The sequence below is a fragment of the Podarcis tiliguerta genome (genome assembly GCF_965153285.1).
Source record: "Podarcis tiliguerta genome assembly, chromosome: 11".
NCBI classification, from domain to species: domain Eukaryota; kingdom Metazoa; phylum Chordata; class Lepidosauria; order Squamata; family Lacertidae; genus Podarcis; species Podarcis tiliguerta.
The window spans coordinates 46,786,478-46,809,882 of NC_139544.1; the positions used below are offsets into that span (position 1 = coordinate 46,786,478).

A 23,405-nucleotide genomic window follows, 5' to 3' on the forward strand; every position below is an offset into this window, starting at 1 on the left:
CGAACCACCGACCTTCTGATCGGCAAGTCCTAGGCTCTGTGGTTTAACCCACAGCACCACCCGCGTCCTGATGATTTATTCACATGCAAAAGCGAAATATGAAAACAAAGCCCATAGACTTGGTAGGAAGCTGAAGAGTGAGATAGGAAAGGAGAGATCCTGAAGACATGGGGGAGGGGAGTTGGGGGAGGAGTCTTAGGGTGATGGTGGATGAAAATAGAGAGAAACAATGAGCAGGGAGAAGAAATGAACATAGCTGGTGAGGTGAGGTGTGCTGACTTCTGCACATTGACTTAAAATAATTCTGAAGACTCCTAGTTACCTGAAATGCCTCTAACAAAACTGGTGCTCTCTGCCTCCCTGCCCCCTTAGCCGATGAAATGAACGAATTCTGCTCTGCATGAGAAACATATAAGCCACAGTCACTCACTCTTACCCTGCACTCGTCTGTATAAGGTTGCTAATGAGCGCCAGCGGTTCTTCTGGTAAGGCAATTGTAAACAAATGTATCAACCACAGACAAGAGTGTCACATTCTGTGCGTGCACTCGCACACATAAAGACACACACACACGCCTACCTATAAGCAGTCTAAAAGCTGGGCTGGCAGAGATTAAAATTAGATTGATGTTATGGGTGATAGAGAAAAACAAGCTGTACTTTGTTTCAGATGCCCTGAAGTTTGAGAATGAAACTTTTTGAAAACTTTGATTCACTTATCTGAGGATAGTGCTGCAAAGCTACACTATGCTCCATGTAGTTTTCTGACTCTCTTTTTTAGATTTAACCTGCCACACCCCCCCCAAACAACAACAATGAAGTTGTTGTGGAAGACAGGAAGAGGGACTTTCTGCTTGCGCTATTTCCCAAATGCATGTCATTCCTCCTGGGGAAAAGATACACAGGTAAAATCCACGGCAGGAAGGCACTTTTCAATGGGAAAATAGCATATATCATTGTTTTTTGTTTTATTATTCATCAGTTGGATTTCTTACCTGCCCTTTGTCATAAGGTCCCAGGGCGTGTTACGACAATGCAAAAATTCAATATTAAAATCAATTAAAACAATTCGCTATCAGATTAGGGTGGGCCCTGAAAAAGATGAATCTCAGGTGTCAAAGGCCTGTTGTGTGCAACTTCAGCACAGAGCATAAGCTATGCAGTGATGATGCCAGACACACCTTTGCAGGGAAAGATTATTCAGTGGAATCAGAAGTATATACAAGGTGCGCTTCTGGCCTATAAACCTGCCATCAAGTTTAGCAGGCAGGAAAGGAGGGCTGCATAGTCAAGGAAAGGCAGCTTCTCCCCACTCCTGCTGCGATCAGCTCCCCTCCCCCATCGTCTCCCAGAGCATGCAGAGAAATGAAGAATGTGGAACAACGAGAGACAAGGTGATGGAGTCTTAGGCTTCTGGGGAAGAAACCAGGGAAGGAGCTTTAGAGAGCAATGGGAAGGTGGAGACCTTCAGTCCTGCCTCATTGGAGCCAGACCTACTGGGAAGAGTTGCTGTGATTTGTTTTGTTTCTTTGAATGAAGAGTTGACTTCATTGATATCAAGTGCTTTATTGTTTTATTGCTGACCTACGCACGACTCCAGCTCCTGAGAGTGACATCAAGGGTAGAGCTCAGTCCAGCTGGCTGCAGGAGTCTGCTTCGGAATGCGCTGGTGAGGCCGGCCTCTGCTGCTAGTAGGATTGGGCCTTCCACTTGGTCAGCTGAGAGTGCAATCCTGGTGGCTGCATTGGTCTGAAGACCCTTTGCCCGACCCCTGCTGGTCAACTTTGACAGGTGGCTGGGAACACCCAGCTTTTGGTCACCTGATGTCAGTATGATGCAAGGTGGTTGACAGGTGGATGTCCCACAAACCTGTCCAAGTTGGCATGGGTGTGCGATAAAGATCTGGCCCACCATGTCAGAAAGGTTCCTTCACGTGGATTTAAGATGGGGGGAAATGAGAAACAGAGAGAAATTGAAATTCACCCATCCCTAGTAGAGTGTCAGTACCAGAACCAGGAAGATCACAGGGTTGTTGTGAGGATAAAAGGTATGTGTGGGGGGGACCATATACAGTGGTACCTCGGGTTAAGAACTTAATTCATTCTGGAGGTCCATTCTTAACCTGAAATTGTTCTTAACCTGAGGTACCACTTTAGGTAATGGGGCCTCCCGCTGCCGCCTCGCCGCTGGAGCACGATTTCTGTTCTCATCCTGAAGCAAAGTTCTTAACCCGAGGTACTATTTCTGGGTTAGCCTGAAGCGTATGTAACCTGAAGCATCTGTAACCCAAGGTACCACTGTACAGCAACTTGAGCTCCTGGGAGGAATTACAGGATATAAATATAATTTAAAATAAAATAAACTATACATTGCTTTATGAAAATGGATTATTGCCAGTGTTAAAAGTGAGAGGACTGGTGATGGCAGAAGAAAGCAAGGAAGCGGGGAGAGCAGGAAACTTGTTTCATGCACAGCCAGAGTCAGAGGACAACAATTTCTAGTTATATCTGATGAAAATTAGGTCATTGTATGGCTACGAACTGCCACATCGCAGCCACATTCAGAATGAGGACAACATTTATCTACCATTTCAGATCTGAATTAGGTCATCTTATGGCTGAGAATTGTTACATCCTTAGATCAAAGTAGGCCAGTCTGTACCTGTCGCGCTTTCAAGCTAGAGCAAGGAATCTCGTAGCATTTAAAAGAAGGTTGAAGTTCTGGTGCAAGCCTGAATTAGAGCAAAATTTAATAAAACACCAGGTCTTCTAGTTCTGGAAGTGTGTGTGGAAGGAAAAATGAGGGAGCCCAGGCCAGGTTTTTTTGCTGTGGTCCTCTTGAGGAAATTGGGGTGACATTTGAACTTCTGGATCAATGGCCTTTCTAGTTCAGGATTTGGGTTTCACAGTGTTCAACCAGAAGCCTACAGGAAGCCCATGAGGAGGATGTGAGTGCAATAACTTACTTTTTTTTTTTTTTTTTGAGAAACTCTGCACAATTTGAAGGCAATGAGAGGTGTCACTTCCAGCATTTCTAATTTGATGGTTTAAAGCAAATATGAGTGTGGTGAAGTTCTGAATATGGTCTGGGAGTCTTGGCTTAGGGGTACAGCTGAATGAAGCAGAATGGAGAACAATGTGGTTTCTGCTCCAATTTAAAGCCATAAATGACAAACCATGGGGCGAAATCCAATGGTATCCATCTATCATCTGAATGGACACTGAATGGATTCATTTAGTCTGAACCAATCCGATCTGAGCTTGGGTGAGAGTTCTCCCATAAGTACCCATAGTAAAATAAAAAGCTGTCGGACATACAAAGAAAATTGTATTAAAAAACAAACAAACCCATGAGGATAAATATAACCTTCTGAATTTGATCTTCACCTTTGAAACAAAAAGAAAATCACAGGGCAAGGCCAAATCAGCAAGACGATTACCAAACCATTGCAAAAACAGATACTTTTCTCCTTTAAACACTGAAGATGGAGGAAAGCTGGGCTCAAGGGACAAGCTGGACTCAAAAACACAGAACACACACATGGATGATGCGAGTTTTAATATCCGTCTGTTATGCGCAAAGTGCGGCTGACCCAACAACCAAGGCAAGCAGTTTGGTTTCACCCTTCCACTCTCCACAAGTGCGGCCCACCTCCGAGAAACCACTTTTGTGGTTTTTCTGGCACCTTTTGGATAAAAACTAAAGGTTATGGTATTTTAGAATACTGGGTGGTCCTAAGTGAATACCTCCCCCCCCCTCTTCATTTTGACTGTAGCAGAAAGACATGGCTTCAGGCACCAGGCATCCTGCTGGTGGACCAATTCTGTGTTACAAAGATGCTTGCAAACATGGCATGTGGACTGGCAACATTAACCTCGCCATGTGGGAATCCCTTGCAGATGACCACAGTTCCTGGAGAAAGTAAGTCAGGTTGTGCATCTATAGCAGTGACCAGAGGAGGAATGACTGCTGGGAGGACCGCAGAGAGAAGAAACGCCATGGCGCATCTGCAGCAACACAACCGGATGCCTTCATCTGCCCCAGCTGCAACAAAACATGTCTCTCCTGCACTCTACAACCACAACAGGTGCTGCAACCGTCCAACAGCTTGACCTACAAAGGCGCCCTCCTCCATTATCTCCTGAGACAGACAGATGCCAACTGGTAGGACAGAGGTGGGCTTTTTCATTAGTGGCATCGGTGTTGTGAAATGCTACTCCGCTGGTATTGGCAGACAAGCATTCCCTGATCTCTGGGCTTGAGCCTCCTGTTTTATTTGCTTTTTGGGGCAACTGTTTTAAATGTTATACTGTTTTAGCTGGCATGTTTATTGTACTTTTTGATAAATGTGAATGTTTATTTTAACTTTTTGATGAAATGGTTTCATTGGGTGGCTATATATTTAAAATTGTTCTTACGCTGTTAATGGCAACCAACCCAGTGGTATATAAATCAATAACTATTACTCTTATGAATACTAGTGACTCATTAGGAAGCCAGGCTTCCTTGCAGCTCCCCAATAATAATAATAATAATAATAATAATAATAATAATAATAATATTTTTTATTTATATCCTGACAAAGCCGGGCTCACCTGGGTTTTTTATCATTGCATAACATGTGAAATGGCTCTGGCCACGAGCGTTTAAGATCACGTTAGCATTGTATTGCTGAAATAGACTTTTATTTAAAATAGAGTGAATACAAAACATTACTATGCTAATTGAAGTAAAGAGTTCCACAACAGAGCAAGGATCAACCCCCAAAATTCAGGAAAGCATTTGGAAATGCTTTTGTTGAGAGCCTCCCCACCCCATAATATTTTAACTTGGGATGACAGCGGTATCTGCATCACTTGGATGTGCTTGGTCCGCTGTCTGCAGCATCAATTTAAAATCCTACAGGAATAAGAAAAGAATAAGTTAGAAGGACGTCGCTATACACAGCCAGCTGACTGCTGAAGGTTACTGAAGTAGGTCCTCTTATTCAGCAATCAAAAATAGACATACTGATCTACATAAAGAATAGATATGCACTCAGGGTAATACTTAACTAATACTTAACACTCAAGCTAATACTTAACTAATACTTAACACTCAGGCTAATACTTAACTAATGGAAAACTAGCAAAAAACTTTCCTCTATGGTAGGAAACTTAGCACTGGAGTAAGGATCCCTGGAATCAGTGGCGTAGCGTGGGTTGTCAGCACCCGGGGCAAGGCAAGTAATTTGCGCCCCCTAACCCGTGGATTTGCGCCCCCTAACCCCCAGATGTTGCACCCGGTGCGGCCGGCCCCCCCTGCACCCCCCATGCTACGCCACTGCCTGGAATAAACCTAAGAGGTATTTGAAAACTTTTCAAATAATGCTAGCAACATATAATTTATTAAAGTAACATGGCTGCACCCCCTTTTACAAAATTAGAAGTTATCAACATTCTCTATTACCAAAATTGATTTGCGTAATACAGAATGGTTATTGGTACAGAATTATACACACATACCCTAGTACCCCAAGGACACAAATCACCTTACTCCAAATACTATGTAAAGGCTTACAACTAGAAAAGTAGTTACAAATCAGAGTTATAAGATTCTATTTTATCTAGCTTCTATATTACCTGAATTTCAAACCAACATGCATTTCCTCCACCAATAATATTAATTTCATGATGTGACAATTTTGTAACTTGACGATGTCGAAACAAAACAAAACAGAAACAGGCTGTCGTGTGGAACAACCAGCCAATAACTCTACCTTTGTTAGTTCATATTTTAGAAGTTGTTACTTGTGAGGGTAAATCCTATTATTTGCCCCCTTTGAGCACAGCCATCAGTGTGCTCCATCTGCTCCACCTTGCCAGATTGAGCTTGGGCCATGTGGGCATTCCAGTTGGCCCGTAAATTGTCTGTAAAAAAACAAACAGGTAAACGAAAGGAAAAAACCAACCAACCAAAACTCCTCCTGGGGGTGGTAGTTGCTGGATCCGACCACTTTCTCTGGGTGCAGAACCGAAGGCTCATGTGATGAGCGCAGGGTGGGCTCCAGTGGAGAATTGCACAGGCAGATAAAATAATAATGCACATGAATCGCAGAAGGGGGTGGCCACAAAGATGGCGGGATGGAAAGTGGAGAAGGAGCCTGGCCTGGAACACGAGGTCAAGCTCCATTGCTGGGCGCTGGGAGGCCTGGCCTGCCAAAAAGGTTGGGGTGGTTTTGAAAATTCAAGGGGGAGGCTGAGTAGGAAGAGGCAAAGGATGCAGCAGGCTGGCTTGAGTGTCAGGAGCCACGTTCATGGAATGGGGAGGGAAGGGATGTAGGCTTAGATCTTGGGAACGGAAAGGGGAACGACTGCTCTAAGAGGGCTACAGCACTGCCTCTGCCTGGGTATTATTATTATTATCTTACTACAAAAAAATCTAAAGGAATAGTCTTAGAGAATCTGTTCAACCTATACCCCAGCTGATACTATTATCAATGTTTGACAGCAGAAATGAGGAAATAAAACCGAAGCCACTATTATTATTTTTATTAGTGCCTTTGGAATGAACTACCATGGTTCAGAAGTGGAAGAACCAACACTGGGAAAGGGTGGACTAACATCAGGAATATAGCTATACAGGAAATGCTTACATGGAAGCATTGTCTGGTAGGACTAAGCCAGAAGCCTTTTGGGCAGTTTGGCGAGATACTTTTGAAGTTATGAATAGGGCATGGCTGCCACACTCCTTGACCGCAGCCTAGGCAGATACATGGAATATGTAAAAATGATATGATTTTTGTGGAATTATATTGATGCACACCCCACCTTTCCCCTTCTTTTTAGCTCGTTTCCTGTGTTTGTTTTTCTCATGTGAAGTATAAGATATACTAGTCACTTATATTTTTTATATCTACTATCCATCAATATGTGATTCAATAGTTCTCCCTGTTGTGTTTTGTTTTCTAAACTATGTGCAAAATTAAAGAAAAGTCTTGAAGCAACTTACAATTGTAAAAAGAAAAGAAAAGCATACACCCACAAGAATGGAAAACAAACACCCAAAGGCATAAAACAACATTACTGACTGTAAGTGCTCATCCCACAATATTATAAACAAGGATAAATGCTACCCTACCCTGAATGATGAACACCAAACAGGCAGGGTCATCATAGAATATGATCCCAGTGAAGTGGAGGGGGGGGGGATGTCCTGGGTAAACAGGAACGTCTCAGCCTGGTGCCTGGGAGTTGATAATGATGGTGCCAGGAATACTTTTCTAGGGAGAGGATCCCACAATGGAGGAGCCACCACTGAAAAGGCCCGTTCACATGTTGCCGTTCTCCATAACTCGTTGGAGGGGGCACACCAAAGGCAAGGTCTAGGTATAAACTGGAGGCTGCCCATCTGTCCCTAGTACTATGCACCTTGAGTTGCTGGCAAGGGGGAAGAACCACTTGCTGCTTTATCTCAGGGAGCAAAATGTGTTGGGCAAGCCCTGAAAAGAGAGGATGGCTTTGTGGATGCAAGAGCAAAGGAAAAGAGCAGAGGAAGAGGGGCGTGGATGTATCTGGGTGACAAATCGAAAGCTCCGGAGTCTATTGTACACTGAGTGAGTGGAACAGAAAGAACTGGGCATGTGAACTGTGTGCGTGTGTTTGTCATGCAACACCACAGAAATTTGCTAGAAATGATACAAAAGAGTACAACTGATTTCTTACTAACCCTTCATCAGATGTGTGCCCCGGGCAAGCTTATCGCCCAGGCGATTTTGCACACCAGTATCTATTAATCAGTACCTGCACAAGAAATTCTACTTCTGACACACAGAAAGAACAGAACAGTGAATGCTCTCTCTCTCTCTCTCTTTCTTTTTCAAGGTTGTGACTCAGAACTGAGAGGAATTGATTTCAAAGAAAAATGCCACTTCAAGGAACTGCCCCTTAAGAATGAGGAATTGCAACAACCTTCAGAGTGACTCACAGCTCCCAGAAGGAAGGGATTAAGACATTTCCACGAGATCTGTTGTTTCTCCCCACTCAGCTCCAGGGAACCCTGGGGATACTTGGAGGGCTTATCAGGAGTGCCTCAACGTTCAGCAGTAAGAGGACACGCTTCCCTGAGTTGTATCTCCGTATCAAGATGAAAGCAGTATCATTAAAAGAAGAGTGATGCCATTAACCAAGGGCTGAAATAGAGCTATCTATTGTATTCAAGGATAGCCTTGCTCAGAGCGGACCCATTCAAATGTCCACAACTAGTTTAAGTTCCTTAATTTCAACAGATCTACTAAATATGGATGCAACCCTATTTGCTTATACTTGTGGGTTGTGACTTGATTTAGAAGTGTGTTGTACCAGGGGGCACCAAACCATTTCCATTTTTTAAAATTAGGTGGGGAGAGAGTTGGAGAAAGAGAAGTGAAGTTACAGGGAACCAGGCAGGGGCTCTTCTCAGTAGTGGTACCCATACTGTGGAATGTCCTCCCGTCATATATCAAAGAGGTAAACAACTACCTGACTTTTAGAAGACACCTGAAGGCAGTCCTGTATTGGGTGTTCTTTAATGTGTGATGTTTTATTGTGTTTTTAATATTCTGTTGGAAGCCACCCAAAGTGGCTGGGGCAACCCATCCAGATGGAAGGGGTTAAGGTAAAGGTAAATTATTATTATTATTATTGATATTGTTGTTGTTGTAATATAGGGTTCGCCCACACTTCCACTTGTCCCATGCCTAGAAAGTATGGGTCCAAGTGGTTTTCCATTTGTTTAACACTTTCTAGGCAAGGTTCTGAGTGATTTTGCCCTTGTCCCACTGCTTTCCTTGGGAATACCCAATCTTTAGGCAATAAATCGTCTCAGGTGTCAATCCGGAGAAATCCCAATTGATGTTTGCTCTGGTTCTGCAGTAAAGATGGGGTTTCCCAGGGGGAAAGTGGAGGGGCAAGGGCAAGTCTGGATGAGCCCATAGATATACCCAGTGATTGCAGCAGCAATGCCGCCCTCCAGCTATAGAAGAGTTTCACTGAGGCGTGCTGCTTACATCCCATGCAAAAACTCTGCATTCATAGCACTGTAGTTAATAGCAAATGAAGCAAATGGTACTAATAACATAAAAGGAAAATGTTAGCCAATGGAGGGCTGTAAATCATTATCAGTTCAAGGATTCTAGAAGAGACAGATATATACAATCAACATTTCATTAGCTTATCTTCCAAAAACCCAATAAATAGGCACATTAGTGAAAAACCAGACTTGCCCTGCTGTGAAATCTCAAACAATTAAACTTGCTTAAATACAATCATTTGCCTGTACTATACAGGATGCACGTGATTCCTCAGAAACCAAAGAGGTTTGGGCCATTATTGCAAAATGATCTGGAACACAGATATATAACACGGAAGGTCTGCTGTACTGACCAATGCAATGGAGAGAGAGAAAAGAATTAAAGGGTGAACTACAAGCGACCAGCTGTCTTGAATTGCATATGGTGTGCAATAATGATGAATGATAAAAAGAACGAGTTGTATCCAATGAAGCAATTGCGTAATATGGACAGTCTAAGAATTTGGATGTACAGGAAAATTGTATACAATATTTGCATATTGTATATTCTGTTGGAAGCTGCCCAGAGTGGCTGGGTTAACCCACTCAGATGGGTGGAATACAAAAAAAAATCATCGCCACCAGCAACACTACTACTAATAATTATAAACTGCTTGGTTAACTAGTTTAGAATCCTTCATCTCTATACTTAAAAGCCTGCACAGACTGTGACCCACCAAGGCAAAAAGTAGCCCAACTTGGGGCTTGATGCACCTCCTAGTTTACTTTTCCTCAGAGTCGGTGCTAGCTTCTCCGGGATGCTGTGCACCCAGGGGCAGGGCCACAGGGGTGGGGCGAGCATCCCAGGGGTGCGCTGCCCACGGGGGCGGAGTGAGCCGCCCATGGGGGGTGGAGTGAGGTGCCCATGGCGGACTGCTTCCTGGGCGGGGAGGGAGGGAGCTGTGTTGCTTTGCCAGCAGCCTTCCTCCCTTTCCTCTTCCTTTTGACAGCTCGGGGGAGGCTCCCACCCCAGGAAGCAGCCCGGGAGCAGGCAGCAATGGCTTGCCGCCCGCCCGCAACTCCCAAGCCTCCCTCGAGCAGTCAAAACAAAGGGGGAAGGGAGTAAGGCCGCCGGGTCGCAGCTCCACCCCTTCCCCGACGGCTCAGGGTAGGCTTGGGAGTCATGGGCGGGCAGCGTGCTGAATGTCACCCCCCTCAGTGATGACACCCGGGGCAGCCTGCCCCCACCGCCCCCTTCCTCTGCCCCTGCTCTTCATCTGCCCACCTAAGACTCCATTTCCCACCTTCCTCTGCTGTTTCCCTGCATCTACCTTGGACGATAAGGCCCTTGGGGTGGAAGCAAGTCATGCCTGCCCTCTGCAAAGTGCCATGCACATAGATAGCAATATTTAATACGGGGTAATAAATAGTTGTGGTGCCTGCCTGGGACTTCAAAAGCCTGGGATCTGCCAAGCTCCAGGCCAGCCAGCAAGGCCACAACTACATCGCTTCTAGGCTGGGTCACAAGCTGCGAAGTCTTGCTTAGAAGCTAGCACTTCATCCACAAAGGAGCAACATGCGACATTACTCAGCAACGCTGCTTTCTCCTCTGGTTCCCTATCAAGTGGAGATGTTGCCGCCTTATAAACCACACCCGTTAGCTTCTGCTTCTTTTATCTCACAAGTGATCTCTGAATAACACAGATCTATGGGGTTTGTTTTCGTGCAGTTTTATTCTTCTTGAAAAGAAACCTCTGTTTTGTTTTGTTTTGTTTTGTTTTTTGCATTGCTGTTTATTTGATGAGTCTTGGGAGAGGCGGGTGCAGAATCCCTATCACCTTGGAACCTGACGTAAAGACATTCAACCTTGAACCTGACTGCCAGCATGCAGGACCAGCTGCAGGCTTTAGGGCTATCTAGGATGATGTCTTCTCAACACTTTGTCATAGTGGGCTTCCCCAACCTAAAGGAAACCATTGATCACTCCCAAGCTCTAGGGTACCAAAACAATATAAAGAAATAACTTGCTAGATTGTCACCATTTATCAGCAGTAAGTATAAGGAGATACAGAGTGAGGAAGGTGGAGGTTAGTTCATAGCCTCCTGTTCCATAGATCATGCATGCAAAATTTGGAGATGATGTAGGGTTCCCTAGCAGCTGTCTTCTTCAAGGTTATTTTAAATATTTTCTAGAAGCAGCAAGGGATGAAATTTTATGCTATATTGATCTCCAGTCCTCACGAAGGTAGAGATGAATGTCCAGTGGGTGAATATGCACCTCCATATTTGATGAGAAAATGTGTGGGGAAAGGACATGCTTCTTTGTATGTGTGTTTCCAGAATACATCCAATGACCATCAAGTAGTAATGACTCCAAATGAGAAGATTCTGGCCTCCAGTTTCCTGACTTTTTCTCCTGTTTTGGGAAATTCTGGACACCCTCTGCAAAAAATATTTGTGGTTTTTAAATGCCACATTTGCCCTCATTGCCATTTAATTTAACTGAGCAGCGATAACTCATATGAATGTTGTCAATGATGTCACAATGCTATTATCTGATAAGATGGTATCAAGAATGGTACAAGAGTTGATGACGACCGTCAGCTACACAGAAGGTCAGTGAGGGCAAATGAGGAAGCGGAGGAGGGCCGATGGCACTGAGAAACAATAACCAAGGGAACAAATGGGCCACCAAACCACGTGCCAATTTTGAGCTGCCTGTTGCAGAACATTCAGCATAGCCCCAGTAAATGCCCTCTCTTCCCTGTTCCAAGCAAAACGGTTGTTACAATTGTATATAGAGACTCTGCAAATGAAGAGGTCTGTTTTCACTTCACAGCACTTTGTATTTCCTGAATGTAAAAGAAAAAGAAAAGACATTCCGGATCCCTGTGTACTTACAGGGAAATAGATACTTACGTGAAGCTTGTACTGCTGGTAGCTGTTAATCAAGTCTTGAATGAAGGGGTGCTGCAAAAGAAGCGCCACTGGGATGGGCGTCAGATCTTCGGATCCAAGATCCCGGTATACCTTAATGAAATGCTTCAAGGGAACATAACAAACGGCTTACTGTATTAGGAAAGTGTAGCCATTTGGAAAGCAACAATCAGAACGCTGTCAGAAGCAGCTCACCTAGTGGGACAGAGCCTTAGCGCTGGCTTCCTGGCAGCAGCATTGCTGAAGATTACCAGCAAGGGAAAGAACAAGGCAATGGGGAGATTGGGCAAACTGATGGGACCACCGGATTGGCTCTGATGGTGAGCTGCCAGCCCTGATCTCCCTACTACCCTCCATCCTAGGAAGTCGCAGTGATGCTGGGCTGCAAACCATTTATGCAAAGCAGAGATGGACATCCTTTATGGCCACGGGGACTGCTCTATTCTACTGACAGTGGCCTGGGGGGCTGTGACTCTATTTTGCTATGCAACTGTTGGGCAGTCAGGCTCCATGAAATATTTAGCAACTATAGAGAGTGCTTCAAATGTCTAACACTTGGCCATGAGGATGGTCATAAGGATGGTAACTGCTTCACAAGCATTATCCCAGTGATCTTTACAATAGGTCCGTTAGGTCCTTAGCATTAGCCCCATGATGCAGGTAGGAGTCTGAGGCTGTGGCTTGCCTGCGCTCAAGTTCAGGGAACTGGTAACTTCCAGGCTCACAATGCTAGCTGCTATACTGTACACTCAGATCAAAGGCCATTGCATGAGACATCCGTGGAGAGAGACAACTTTTTTCAGGGCACATTTAACTGTGCTATTTTCCTTAAAAGTAAAACTGTGAGGAAACTCTCTTACCAAATCTTGATTAAAGTTGGTTAAAGTTGGTAGACTAAAGTCTATTTGTTTATTTAATTTACACCCCGCCCTTTCTCACAAATCAGCCTGAGGGGCTTCCAGCTGGCTGTCCGTGGTGAGCGTTTGACAACCTGATACTTAGAACTCTGTGTAATCTTACATGACACACACACACACACACACTGGTTTGTGTAGTTTTCCTATATTTATGGATCTCCCCATCTCTGGAGGTCCCAAGAGAGCCCTAGCCTGGTCATATTTCAGAAGCGGCAGAAGGCCGTTTTGACTGGGCTACTATTGGTTGACGAAACTTAAGCAATCCTGCCTAATCTTTAAAACTGTAATAAGTGACATGTTACCTGCAACAAGCTTCTGGACAAGAGTAGGATACTAGATTAATTAAACAAGCACTGGAACCATTTGCTAGTTAACCAACCTCATAAGTATCCTCTGGTTTCATATAACCACTAAATCTGTGGTTGTCAGCAGCTTTGTTTGTTTCATGCTGAAACACTTTGAGTAGTGTATCCAGAGAAATGTTTCCTTCATTGGTGAAAGACTCAGCTTCCTCTTCTTTTTCCTTCTCTTCTTCTTCCTCTTCACCTTCCTCAGCAGCCTCATCCTCCTCCTGCTCATCCTGTCCGTCACTTGTTATCAGCTGCTCAGAAGAAGGAACATACTGGGGACGGAAAGTGTGACAGATTGGAATAGCTTTGCTAATGATCAGATGATTAAGCTTGGTGGCCACTAAGGGAGGAAGGAACTGTCAATTTCAGTTCTCTCTGTTTCTCATTTTTCTAATCTTAAATTCAGTTTGTCACCTTCTGCTACAATTTGTGATAGCCTTCATAAAAATTCATTAGAATTTTGTGCAAATTTCTCCTATTGACAAGGTTTTATAAGGAGTTTTGGCTAATGTGCACATTTTGGGAGCAATTTCCACTGATATAATTAATTTTTGCATGCCTTTTTCACTAACATATTATTTTTTTCACGAAATATACATATTTCCCCCTGATATACTGTATTTTTCACCCTATAGGACGCACCGTCCCATAAGGCGCACCTAGTTTTTTTGGGGGGAAATAAAGGGTGAAAAAATTATTCCCCCCCCCCAGCTTCCCCCGACCCCAGCCCCCAGAACAGGCAACTGGGCTCCCGCACCTTGCGGAGAGCTGCGCGAAGCCTGGGCGCGCTGAGCTCAGCGTGCCCAGGCTTCGGCATGCAGGCAACTCTCTAAACGCAACCCTAGCCAGTAATGTAGCTGCTTCATTGTGGAGCAGTTGACATTTCTCAGCAGAAGAGATGTCTACATCATGCCATGGCCTTCAGACACATATAGTGGGATTCTGAAAGACATCAAAAGAACTTTCGATCTCTTTAGTGACTGTTAGTGAGAAATATGGCGTCAACTTCTCCGCCAGGACATCATTATTTGTTTCTCCTTCCACACCCTTTTCTTCTTTTCTTCTGTACAGTGGTACCTCGGGTTAAGTACTTAATTCGTTCTGGAGATCCGTTCTTAACCTGAAACTGTTCTTAACCTGAAGCACCACTTTAGCTAATGGGGCCTCCTGCTGCTGTAATAAGTGACATGTTACCTGCAACAAGCTTCTGGACAAGAGCAGGATACTAGATTAATTAAACAAGCACTGGAACCATTTGCGCCGCCAGAGCACAATTTCTGTTCCCACCCTGAAGCAAGTTCTTAACCTGAGGTACTATTTCTGGGTTAGTGGAGTCTGTAACCTGAAGCGTATGTAACCTGAAGCGTATGTAACACAAGGTACCACTGTATTACTGAAATAGTACAATTTAATTATCCAATAAAGAGTCTTAAAAAAATAAAAAAACATCAGAGGAAAGCAGTAATTAAAAAGGCTCTTTATCAACAATGCTACTGCCACATGCCGCAGGAAAAGACCAAAGGGAGGCAGAGCTTGCAAGCAGATTTTAATTAAAGGCATTTACGGTCCTGAAAAGCCTCCACAGCACTTTGCCAGTCCACAATGGACAGGCTGACTGAACAAACTGCATTTCAATTTTTTAAAAAGTGCGGAATGGGAGGGACTGCACAGGAATCATCGGCATGCAATGGGATCAGCAACAACATCATCTTGATTCTCTAGAGAAAGTGAGTGAGCAGAAGATGGCAACTCCAGACTAAGGAGGAAGTGTGGAAACAACCCAGAACAGAAAGGGTGATTAAGTGAAAAATCTGCAGAATTAGCATTCTCATTTCAGTTTGGTGCAGTCAGTGTAGACTGAAATGAAAACAATATAACAGCCCAGCTTTAAGGAATAAGAGATTCAATTGTCACCAGCAAACGCTAAATTATTGTCAAGATCAACAGCACATTTACCCTTTGGGGAACAGGAGGGAGTTCCTGTTTTTTCCTGTGAATGTGTGTCCCTGTTGCGACACTGAGGGCCCGATAGACACCATCGACAGAATCAGGATCGGATGCAAAATAAAGGAGCATCTCCGTGTAGTTTAGCTGAGGAGGGTCTTTTTCAGGATCAGCAAATAAAGAAAAGAAAAACTGTAAAAGAAACATGCTTCAGTTAATTGACGTAGAGGATATTGTATGAGAATAATCTATCCAAGTATACATGCAATGTCCGAACCACTTTGAAAGTCTTTCAGCAATGAGGAACATCTCTGCACTGGGAAAACTTTGTGTGGTTGTAATGTGCATATAGTGATCTGCAGCAATTTTGCGTTGGGTATTTTCATACTGAAGTTCACTTTCCATTCATGTGGAGCAATGTGGTTGCCACTGCAACCAGGAATGCATAAAAACTTAAGGGGAGAAATTCTGGAACAAACCTTAAAATGTCTGGCGTAGCTTTCTGCTTGTATGGTTGGGCTACCTTGTGTATTAATTCTGTCAGTTTTGTGTTATACAATTACACAAAGAACAAAGGAACCACATCACTATTCAATCTAAGTCTGTACTGTACTGGCACCAGCTCTCTGAGGTCGCAGATAGGTTTCCTAGATCTAGCAGGGGACAGCAGGGGTTTTACCTCACACATTCCGACTGCAAGACATATGCTCTACCACTGAGTTATGGCCCTTCCTAACCAATGGGCAGTCTTTTTTATTTTTTGGGAAGCAAAGTGTGAAAATATAGGATAGAAGGCCCTTTGATTCACTCCAGGGCTTTTTGTGTCAGACATGTAGCTTGTCAATTCAGGAAAGAACTTGGAATCAAAACCCAATATGCATCCCAGTCAGTGCAAACTATTACCCTCGGATAAGAAGCTGATTAAAAACAGACCTGTGAGATTTAAGCCACACAGATGTGAAACATTTTGTAGAGAAAAATATTTTCCCAGAGGTAAGTTTGCAATGCTCTCTTTCCTCTTAAGGAAGCCAAACCTGATGAAGGATCTCACAGCTCAGCAGAAAAAAGGGCACCTTCAATGTGCTTCTTACAGTGAACAGATCATTATTATTTTGGTTTCAAGAGGCGTACATATAAGTTAAATACCACCGCCTGACCAGAATGGAGAAGGCAAATGGTTCAGTGATTGAGCACTCATTTTACTTGTAGAACGTTCCAGGTTGAATTCATAGTATCTCCAGATAACAGACCCAGGACATTTCTACCTGAGATCTTGGACGGGGTGGGGGGCAAAATTGTTGAGCTTTTTTTGAAATTGAGTTGAGATTTCCCAGACACTGAAATGGCCGGTCTTAACTGTGCTTAACTTAACAATTTGGCTTGCAGCCTGTGATTTTTTTTTACACTTACTTTTATAAGGTGCTCCTGGCGGTTAAATGGAAAAGGTTCTGTAGGGCTTTCTGGAACGGGTAAATCTTCACTGCCTTTAAACCACAGACCGACCTGGAATGACAGAACCATACAGTTCAAAGGGATTGTGTAGGTCAACTAGCCCAAACTGCTTGATTACTGCAGGATCCACAATGCAAAAGGCAAAAACTATAAGCATCCCTGAGAAATGTCTGTTCAACCTCTGTTCAGATATCTCCAGCAAAGGATAACCCACCACCACATACCAAGGTAGTCTGTTCCACTGCTGAACAACTCTTACAATTATGACGTTTCGCTGAATGTTTAGCCAGATCTGCTTCTCTGCTAACCTGTTGGTTCCAGTCATGTTCTCTGGAGCAACTAAGAACAAGTCTTGTCTACCATGCGGCAGCTCTTCAGATATTTAAATATAACTACCATTCCTTATTCCATCTTAATATCTTTCCTCATAGGACTTGATTTCTATACTTCTCACCATTCTGGCCACCTGGACATAAAATGTTCTATCCAACCAAATCATTGCATGCACATGGAACAACTTTTACAAGTTTCAACAGAATTTCCCCTTCCTCTCTTCCCCCCATATGCCACTCAAATTTGGTCTGGGGCTTATCTGGGGGTGTTGCCAGGGTGCATGAAAGGAGGAAAGGGAGGAGTTCTGTTGCGTTCACAGATGTTGTTCTGCACGTGCAATGATTTACTTGGATACAACCCAAAGAACGATTATTATTCATGACCCTCTTTGGACAATTTAAGAACTTAATATAAAAGCCCAGGAGGATCCAATCAAAGGCCCATTTAGTCTAGTATCCTGTTTCCCAAAATAACCAGATACCTCCGGGAAATCTGCAGGCTGAGTTTCAAGGCAATAGCTTGCTTTTAACTGCTATTGAGTATTAAGGCTTATTAGACAGATATGGAGGCACTGCTGTTGCTAAGGTCACACAGTCACTTAATCATTGCTGCTAATGACTACCATGCCAATCTTTCTCAAGGCTCATCTGTTCAACTCTAGAATAGATATATATCCTTTGAGTGCAGTGATATATAATTGATTTTATGATTAATTTTTTAAACATGTTTGTGTGCACAGATCTATAACTGTGTGTGTGTGTATACCGTATTTTTCGCTCTATAAGACGCACCAGACCACAAGACGCACCTAGTTTTTGGAGGAGGAAAACAAGGGGGGGAAATATTCTGAATCTCAGGAGCCAGAGCAGCAAGAGGGATCACTGCACAGTGAAAGCAGCAATCCCTCTTGCTGTTCTGGCTTCTGGGATAGCTGCACAGCCTGCATTCACTCCATAAGACGCACACACATTTCCCCTTACTTTTTAGGAGGGAAAAAGTGAGTCTTATAGAGCAAAAAATACGGTATGTGTGTGTTAATACACATGCACATTCCTTTTCTGGTGCAGGTATTTATCAAAACCAACATGTAACAGCAGGATATATTCCAGGGAGGGGAAAACTGTACTTAAAAAGGCAGCAAAAATTGATTTCCATGCTAGGTCACATATAGCAACAGCAAGACTTCAGTGACTCATTAAATGAAACATTCTTGTCTTTCAAAATATGAGTCAGTCATTCTGGTTCTAGAAGCAAATCAGAAAAAAAAAATCAACAGCTGAGGAGGATAAAAAGAAAGTTGCAGTGGCTGGTTTTAGATGAAATGGGGCCACTTCTTCATCTACTACTCACCCAGCAGTAATCTGCAGACAGACCTCCTTGCACAGGGGCCTAGGGAGGATGCCTAACCCAGGATGCAAGCCAGTTACCATAAGAGGAAAACTAAGCCTTAGCGGCTGTTATTGAAGAATGTTTAGGCACGCTATATTATCAGCCATCTAAATCTCGTCATGATTGCTGGTGCAATTCTGAAGAATGTTAGAGCAGAACAGGCAACATTCTGAACAGTGAACCAATGGAGCATGTACACAAAGTGTTCTTGCTGTCTCTCAAACTACAAGTTTTAGAATGTAGTGGTTGTGCACATGTATGTATGTATGTATGTCTGCAATGATGTCTTGCAAGTTTCTTAGTTTTGCTGGCATTTCCTAGGCATGAGGCAAGAAGAGCTGACTGTACTAGCTGACTGGCAACAGGAGGGAGGGGCTCACACCATAGTAAGAAGAGACCAGGTTCCCCTGTGTTATTAGGGGGCACTGTATGAGAGAAAAGCACAAAAGAAAGCACTTGTACAGGAAACTCTGGGGAACAAACTTTGACAAGACACCATTCACACAATCTGCAGTTGCATGAATGGCTTTTAAATCCTGAATCCTTGTGTTGGACAGTGGGAAACTGTAATCCCTTGCTGTGTTCCCAATTAAGGTCTCTATCGCTCCCCTCTTGCCCTGCTATTAGGACTGGAAGGAAAGTTCCCATTGGAGTGAATATTATAGCTCCATCCTAAATGCAAGTAGCAAGCATAGGAGGTTCAGTACAGATCAAGACTGCAACAGGAGGTGAAGGGTTAGGGCCCTCCCTGCCCCCCACACCAAAGTCCCAACTTGGATCTGGGCTTCCGCTGTTGCAATTTGCTTTCAAAAAGCCCTCCACACAACTGCTAATTGTGTGAATTGCATTCTCTTCTAGCTTGGCCCTGCAATGCACAGTTCAAGAGGCAGGAGAGCAGTATGGCGCTCTACGTGACATGCTCACTGAAGAACTGTGTCCCAGAGTGCTTTCCTTCCACCATGCGTATACTGTGCAGAATGTGGCCACCAAAATGTGGCATCAGGAAGGGCGGGCAGCCATCATTCATCAGGGATGTTGAAACCTCCATGGAAATTGAAGCTAATGCTGTTGATGCGTTCTGGAGCTTGTAAAACTTATGTGAGTAAATCAGCTAGGCATCTGGTTTCCAGAGCACATAGAAGGACTAGCTCTAGATCACAGGGCAGGAACAGTGTGTAGAGCAGCTGGAATCCATCTCCCATCAGCCCCAGCTGACATGGTCTGCAGTCAGGGACGATGGGAGTGCTAGTCCAGCAACATCTGGGATGTGTGCTTCAGATTCCCTTTCCTTCCTCTAAGTGGAGAAAGCTTTTTCTTTAGCATCTCCCCCTGTGTTACCCCAACATGCCTCTCAACTATACCCATATTCTGTAGTTTCTTCTTCCACTGTCCTCTTCACACCCAACTTTTGCCTTGTGTTGCCTGGACTACATAGTAGTTGTGAAAAGCTATATCCATACATGCTGTACTGTCAACTATGGCTATAAACACAATTCAGGTATGCATTGGGCAACAGGCTTAATCAAAGGGACCTAAAGAAGCTGAAGGGTACAAATCAACCCTATTTTTAAAAGCAGACATGGGGATTTGGGGCCCTGTTACAAGCTTGTCCTAGGCCCAGAAACTGTGATTTGTCACTGGCTGCAGCAATGGAGCTGAAGGGAGGCATTTTTGCGAATGGTGTGTGCACACTCATTCCTATATCATGTTCATTTAGAAGTTTTGCAGTGTTTCAGGCTTCTCTCACCCAAGAAATGAATGTTTACACCACAGGAAAAGATGCGTCTGCTTGGTATAACACTTTCAAGTCTCTGAAAAGAAAACCTGATTACAGTTTGTCTCCAGCATCAATCCGTTCTATGGTGAAAACGAAAGCAGTTGACTTGAAAGCTACTTATGTCAGAAGGGTTCTTTGCAAGTCTATAAATTATACTTAACATGGGAGGCAAAACCCAGTATATAACTTCAGTATATATCTTCAGTATATAAAAACATTCTTTTTCTTGTCAATATCTGGGAACAGAAGCACCACAACTCCATTCACAGCCCCAGGAAGCTAGAAAACCCTGTTCATATTATTTTAGCCTCATGGACTTTTGTGGGATTTCAACTGGGAAGTAACCAAATTTTATGGGTGGATTTAGATTTTTTAAAAACATTTTTGCTCAAAAGCAACATCACTTACACATTTTTCTTGTTTCGCTCAGATTTACCAGCCCAAAGATCAGAGAACTGATACCAGATACTGAACCAAAGGATGTTCTACCTAGCTTCCTGTGTTGACTCTGGAGCTGTTGGTATGCTTTTAGTCTCTGCCTATGCTGAGCAAAATACCACAACTCTGCGTAGGTGGGTGAAATATTGAGAGCAGCATCTCTTTGTGGTTTTTCCATCCCTAGTGGCGACTGTTTCTTTTCCTTTTTCTGGTGAAATGTGTTGCCACATGATGGGGGTTTGCTTTTCCTTCTTCTAGTGAAAAGTTGCCTTTGTACTGCCATTGAATAATGGCAGCAGAGAGCAGCAAACACAGGCATGAGCCATTAGCTGCCCAGGGTTGGCACCTAGGAAGCTGAGTGCAGAAAGGTGGGGGAGCAGGAGACAAGGCTTAGCATCTCATCTGTCCCTCCAGACCCACTTTTCCTCACATCCGCTAAGCTGTTCCCTCCCATGGGTCAAAAGATCTTGGGAGAAGATGCAGGAATTAGCCTTTTGGGATGACTATGATACATCTTACAGGGAATGCAATAATGCTCCTCACTCCCTGGAAAGCAAAACCAACCTATTTGTTATAAATTACTACAGTGCTAGGATGATAGGTACTCTACAGAACCCTACCCCAGCTACTTCATGCACTTCTGAAGGAAAGGCAAGGAAGCACCACATGAAACTGACCTAAAATAATTTGGTATGAAATGATTGATTTGAAGTAATTTAATTTGTGAAATGTTTTGAAGCTGACATGCACTTCTGATTCGTTTCACGCACACATGCCAGCCTATGTCATTTCTGAACCACATGCCACTTTTACAACACAGTCCTATGCATGTCTACTTGGAAAGAAGTCTCACTGTGTTCAGAGAGGCTTGCTCTGAAGTTGGTACACTGGCCTTTCAGTTAGGATGTGGGGTGGATGGGCCTGCGTTGGCTAAAATGAAATTAAAAACCACATTGGTGTATGAATGACGAGGGGCAGAAGGAGCTGCCAGTTTTGGTTCTCTCCACTTCTCATTTTTACTATCTTAAGTTTAGTTCTCCACATTTCTGAAACAATTTGTGTGTTTTTTTAAAAAATCCTCACGAAACTTCATTAGCACTTTAGAGCAAATTTCTTCCAAAAAAAAAAAAACATTTCTGTATGCAGCTTTGACTAATGTCTTTGCAAACAATGTCTCCTAACAGAATGCATTTTGCTATGCTATTTTCACCAATACCTTGATATTTTTGCACATTTCCCCCTGGTGTATGCATGTCTGTGAACAATGTGTGCTTGTAGCATGGCACTGCAAAATTCAGATAAGAGCGAGTTTCGAAGGAAGCCCGTGATTTGGCTTCCATTTTGTGAAAATTTGGTAAACTGGGCTCTAAATGTGAACGGAACTGAATTTTCCCTCCACCCCAAATCAGGGCTTGTGGCCCACAGGGTGTGAAGACTGGCTGGCTGCTTGTCCCAATGGTTTCATTGGGACTCACAGCCACAAAAATAGAACTTGAGAGAAGAAAGAATTGGGACCTGATCATATTCTTCCTCTGTGACAAAGCCCGATCCATCTACATCCACATCCTGGAATCTCTGCAGTGTTTCAAGAAGCTCCGTCACTGAGGGCAGAGGCCAAGGCTGGGAAGCTGCTTGCAAGAATATACGCCAGTCCACAGTGTCTGAGTCGACTGTTAACGCTGTTGCCAGGCCCTGCAACTGTAACATCCAAAAATACACAAGTTTACTTAACACAGTAAAAGTAAGTGGAATGGGTAACTAAGGGCAGGGCCATTTTATGGACTGTGTAACTTATACAGACAGAAGAATCCTTTGGCTTCAAAATCACTGACTGCTCCCCAAACAGAAAGCTGAGACTGGGCAGAAATATAGTCCATGACATCAATTACAGGGAACTTTTTTCAAAAGAGACATTTTAATGCCTCGTCTCAACACAGGACTTCTGCTTTGTGACACGAGACAGTGCTCCAGCAGAAAGCAAGGTAGCATTTGAATGCAGACATGTATTTGAAGCTGGTTGACTGACTGAACTCAAAGAGTGCTGCTCACTAAAGGTTCCTTATCATCCTGGAAAAAGTGATGAGGGGTGCCACAGGGTTCTGTTCTGGGCTCATTGTTGTTCGCCGTCTTTATAAATGACGGATGAAGGAATTGAGGGGATGATCAAATTTGCAGGTGACACCAAACTGGGAGGGGTAGCTAATGCTGCAGAAGGCAGAATCAGGATTCAGGATGACCCTTAGAAAATTGGAGAATTGGGCCAAAACTGACAAAATGAATTCTGAAGAAGGATGTTGACAAGCTGCAAAGTGTGCAGGGGAGGTTGACCAAGATGATCAAAGGTCTGGAAACCAAGCCTTATGAGGAATGGTTGAGGGAGTTGGGTATGTTTAGCCTGGAAAACAGGAGACTGAGAGGAGATACAATAGCCATCTTCAAATATCTAAAGGGCTGCCAAAATAGAAGGTGGGGCAAGCTTGTTTTCTCCTGCTCCAGAGGCTAGGACCAAAACCAATAGATTCAAGTTACAGGAAAGGAGATTCTGACGAAACATCAGGAGGAACTTTCTGGTGGCAAGAGTTGTTTGACAGCAGAATGGGCTCCCATGAGAAGTTGTGGACTCTCCTTCCTTGAGGGTTTTTAAGCAGAGGTTGAATGGCCACCTGTCTTGTATGCTTTAGCTGAGGTTTCTGCTATGCAGTGGATTGGACTAGTATGACCCTTGGGTCCTTTCCAATTCTATGATTTCAACAAGCCTCCTCAATTTTGCCTACAAGTATTGGATTTTGGGAGGAAGAAATTTTCAGCGGCTACAACAAATTGACATGGCAGCCAGGAACAT

The 23,405-nt window shown here is 43.7% G+C and overlaps 1 protein-coding gene across 2 annotated transcripts in view; it reads right to left on the bottom strand.

Annotated features, from left to right (window-relative positions):
- Positions 1 to 4,662: 4,662 nt before the first annotated feature.
- Positions 4,663 to 23,405, bottom strand: part of SPEF2 (sperm flagellar 2) — an 85,875-nt gene continuing 67,132 nt past the window's right edge. Inside the window, exons 32-38 of one of the 2 annotated variants that reach the window (XM_083402600.1) lie at positions 22,079 to 22,261; positions 16,585 to 16,677; positions 15,187 to 15,366; positions 13,260 to 13,502; positions 11,946 to 12,068; positions 5,758 to 5,908; positions 4,663 to 4,898 (exon numbers count right to left, since the gene is read on the bottom strand). In XM_083402600.1, the coding sequence (XP_083258726.1) occupies positions 5,807 to 5,908; positions 11,946 to 12,068; positions 13,260 to 13,502; positions 15,187 to 15,366; positions 16,585 to 16,677; positions 22,079 to 22,261 (924 nt within the window). In that variant the 3' untranslated portion in view covers positions 4,663 to 4,898; positions 5,758 to 5,806. The remainder of the gene's footprint in view (positions 4,899 to 5,757; positions 5,909 to 11,945; positions 12,069 to 13,259; positions 13,503 to 15,186; positions 15,367 to 16,584; positions 16,678 to 22,078; positions 22,262 to 23,405) is intronic. The other variant, XM_083402601.1, reaches the window with a different exon arrangement.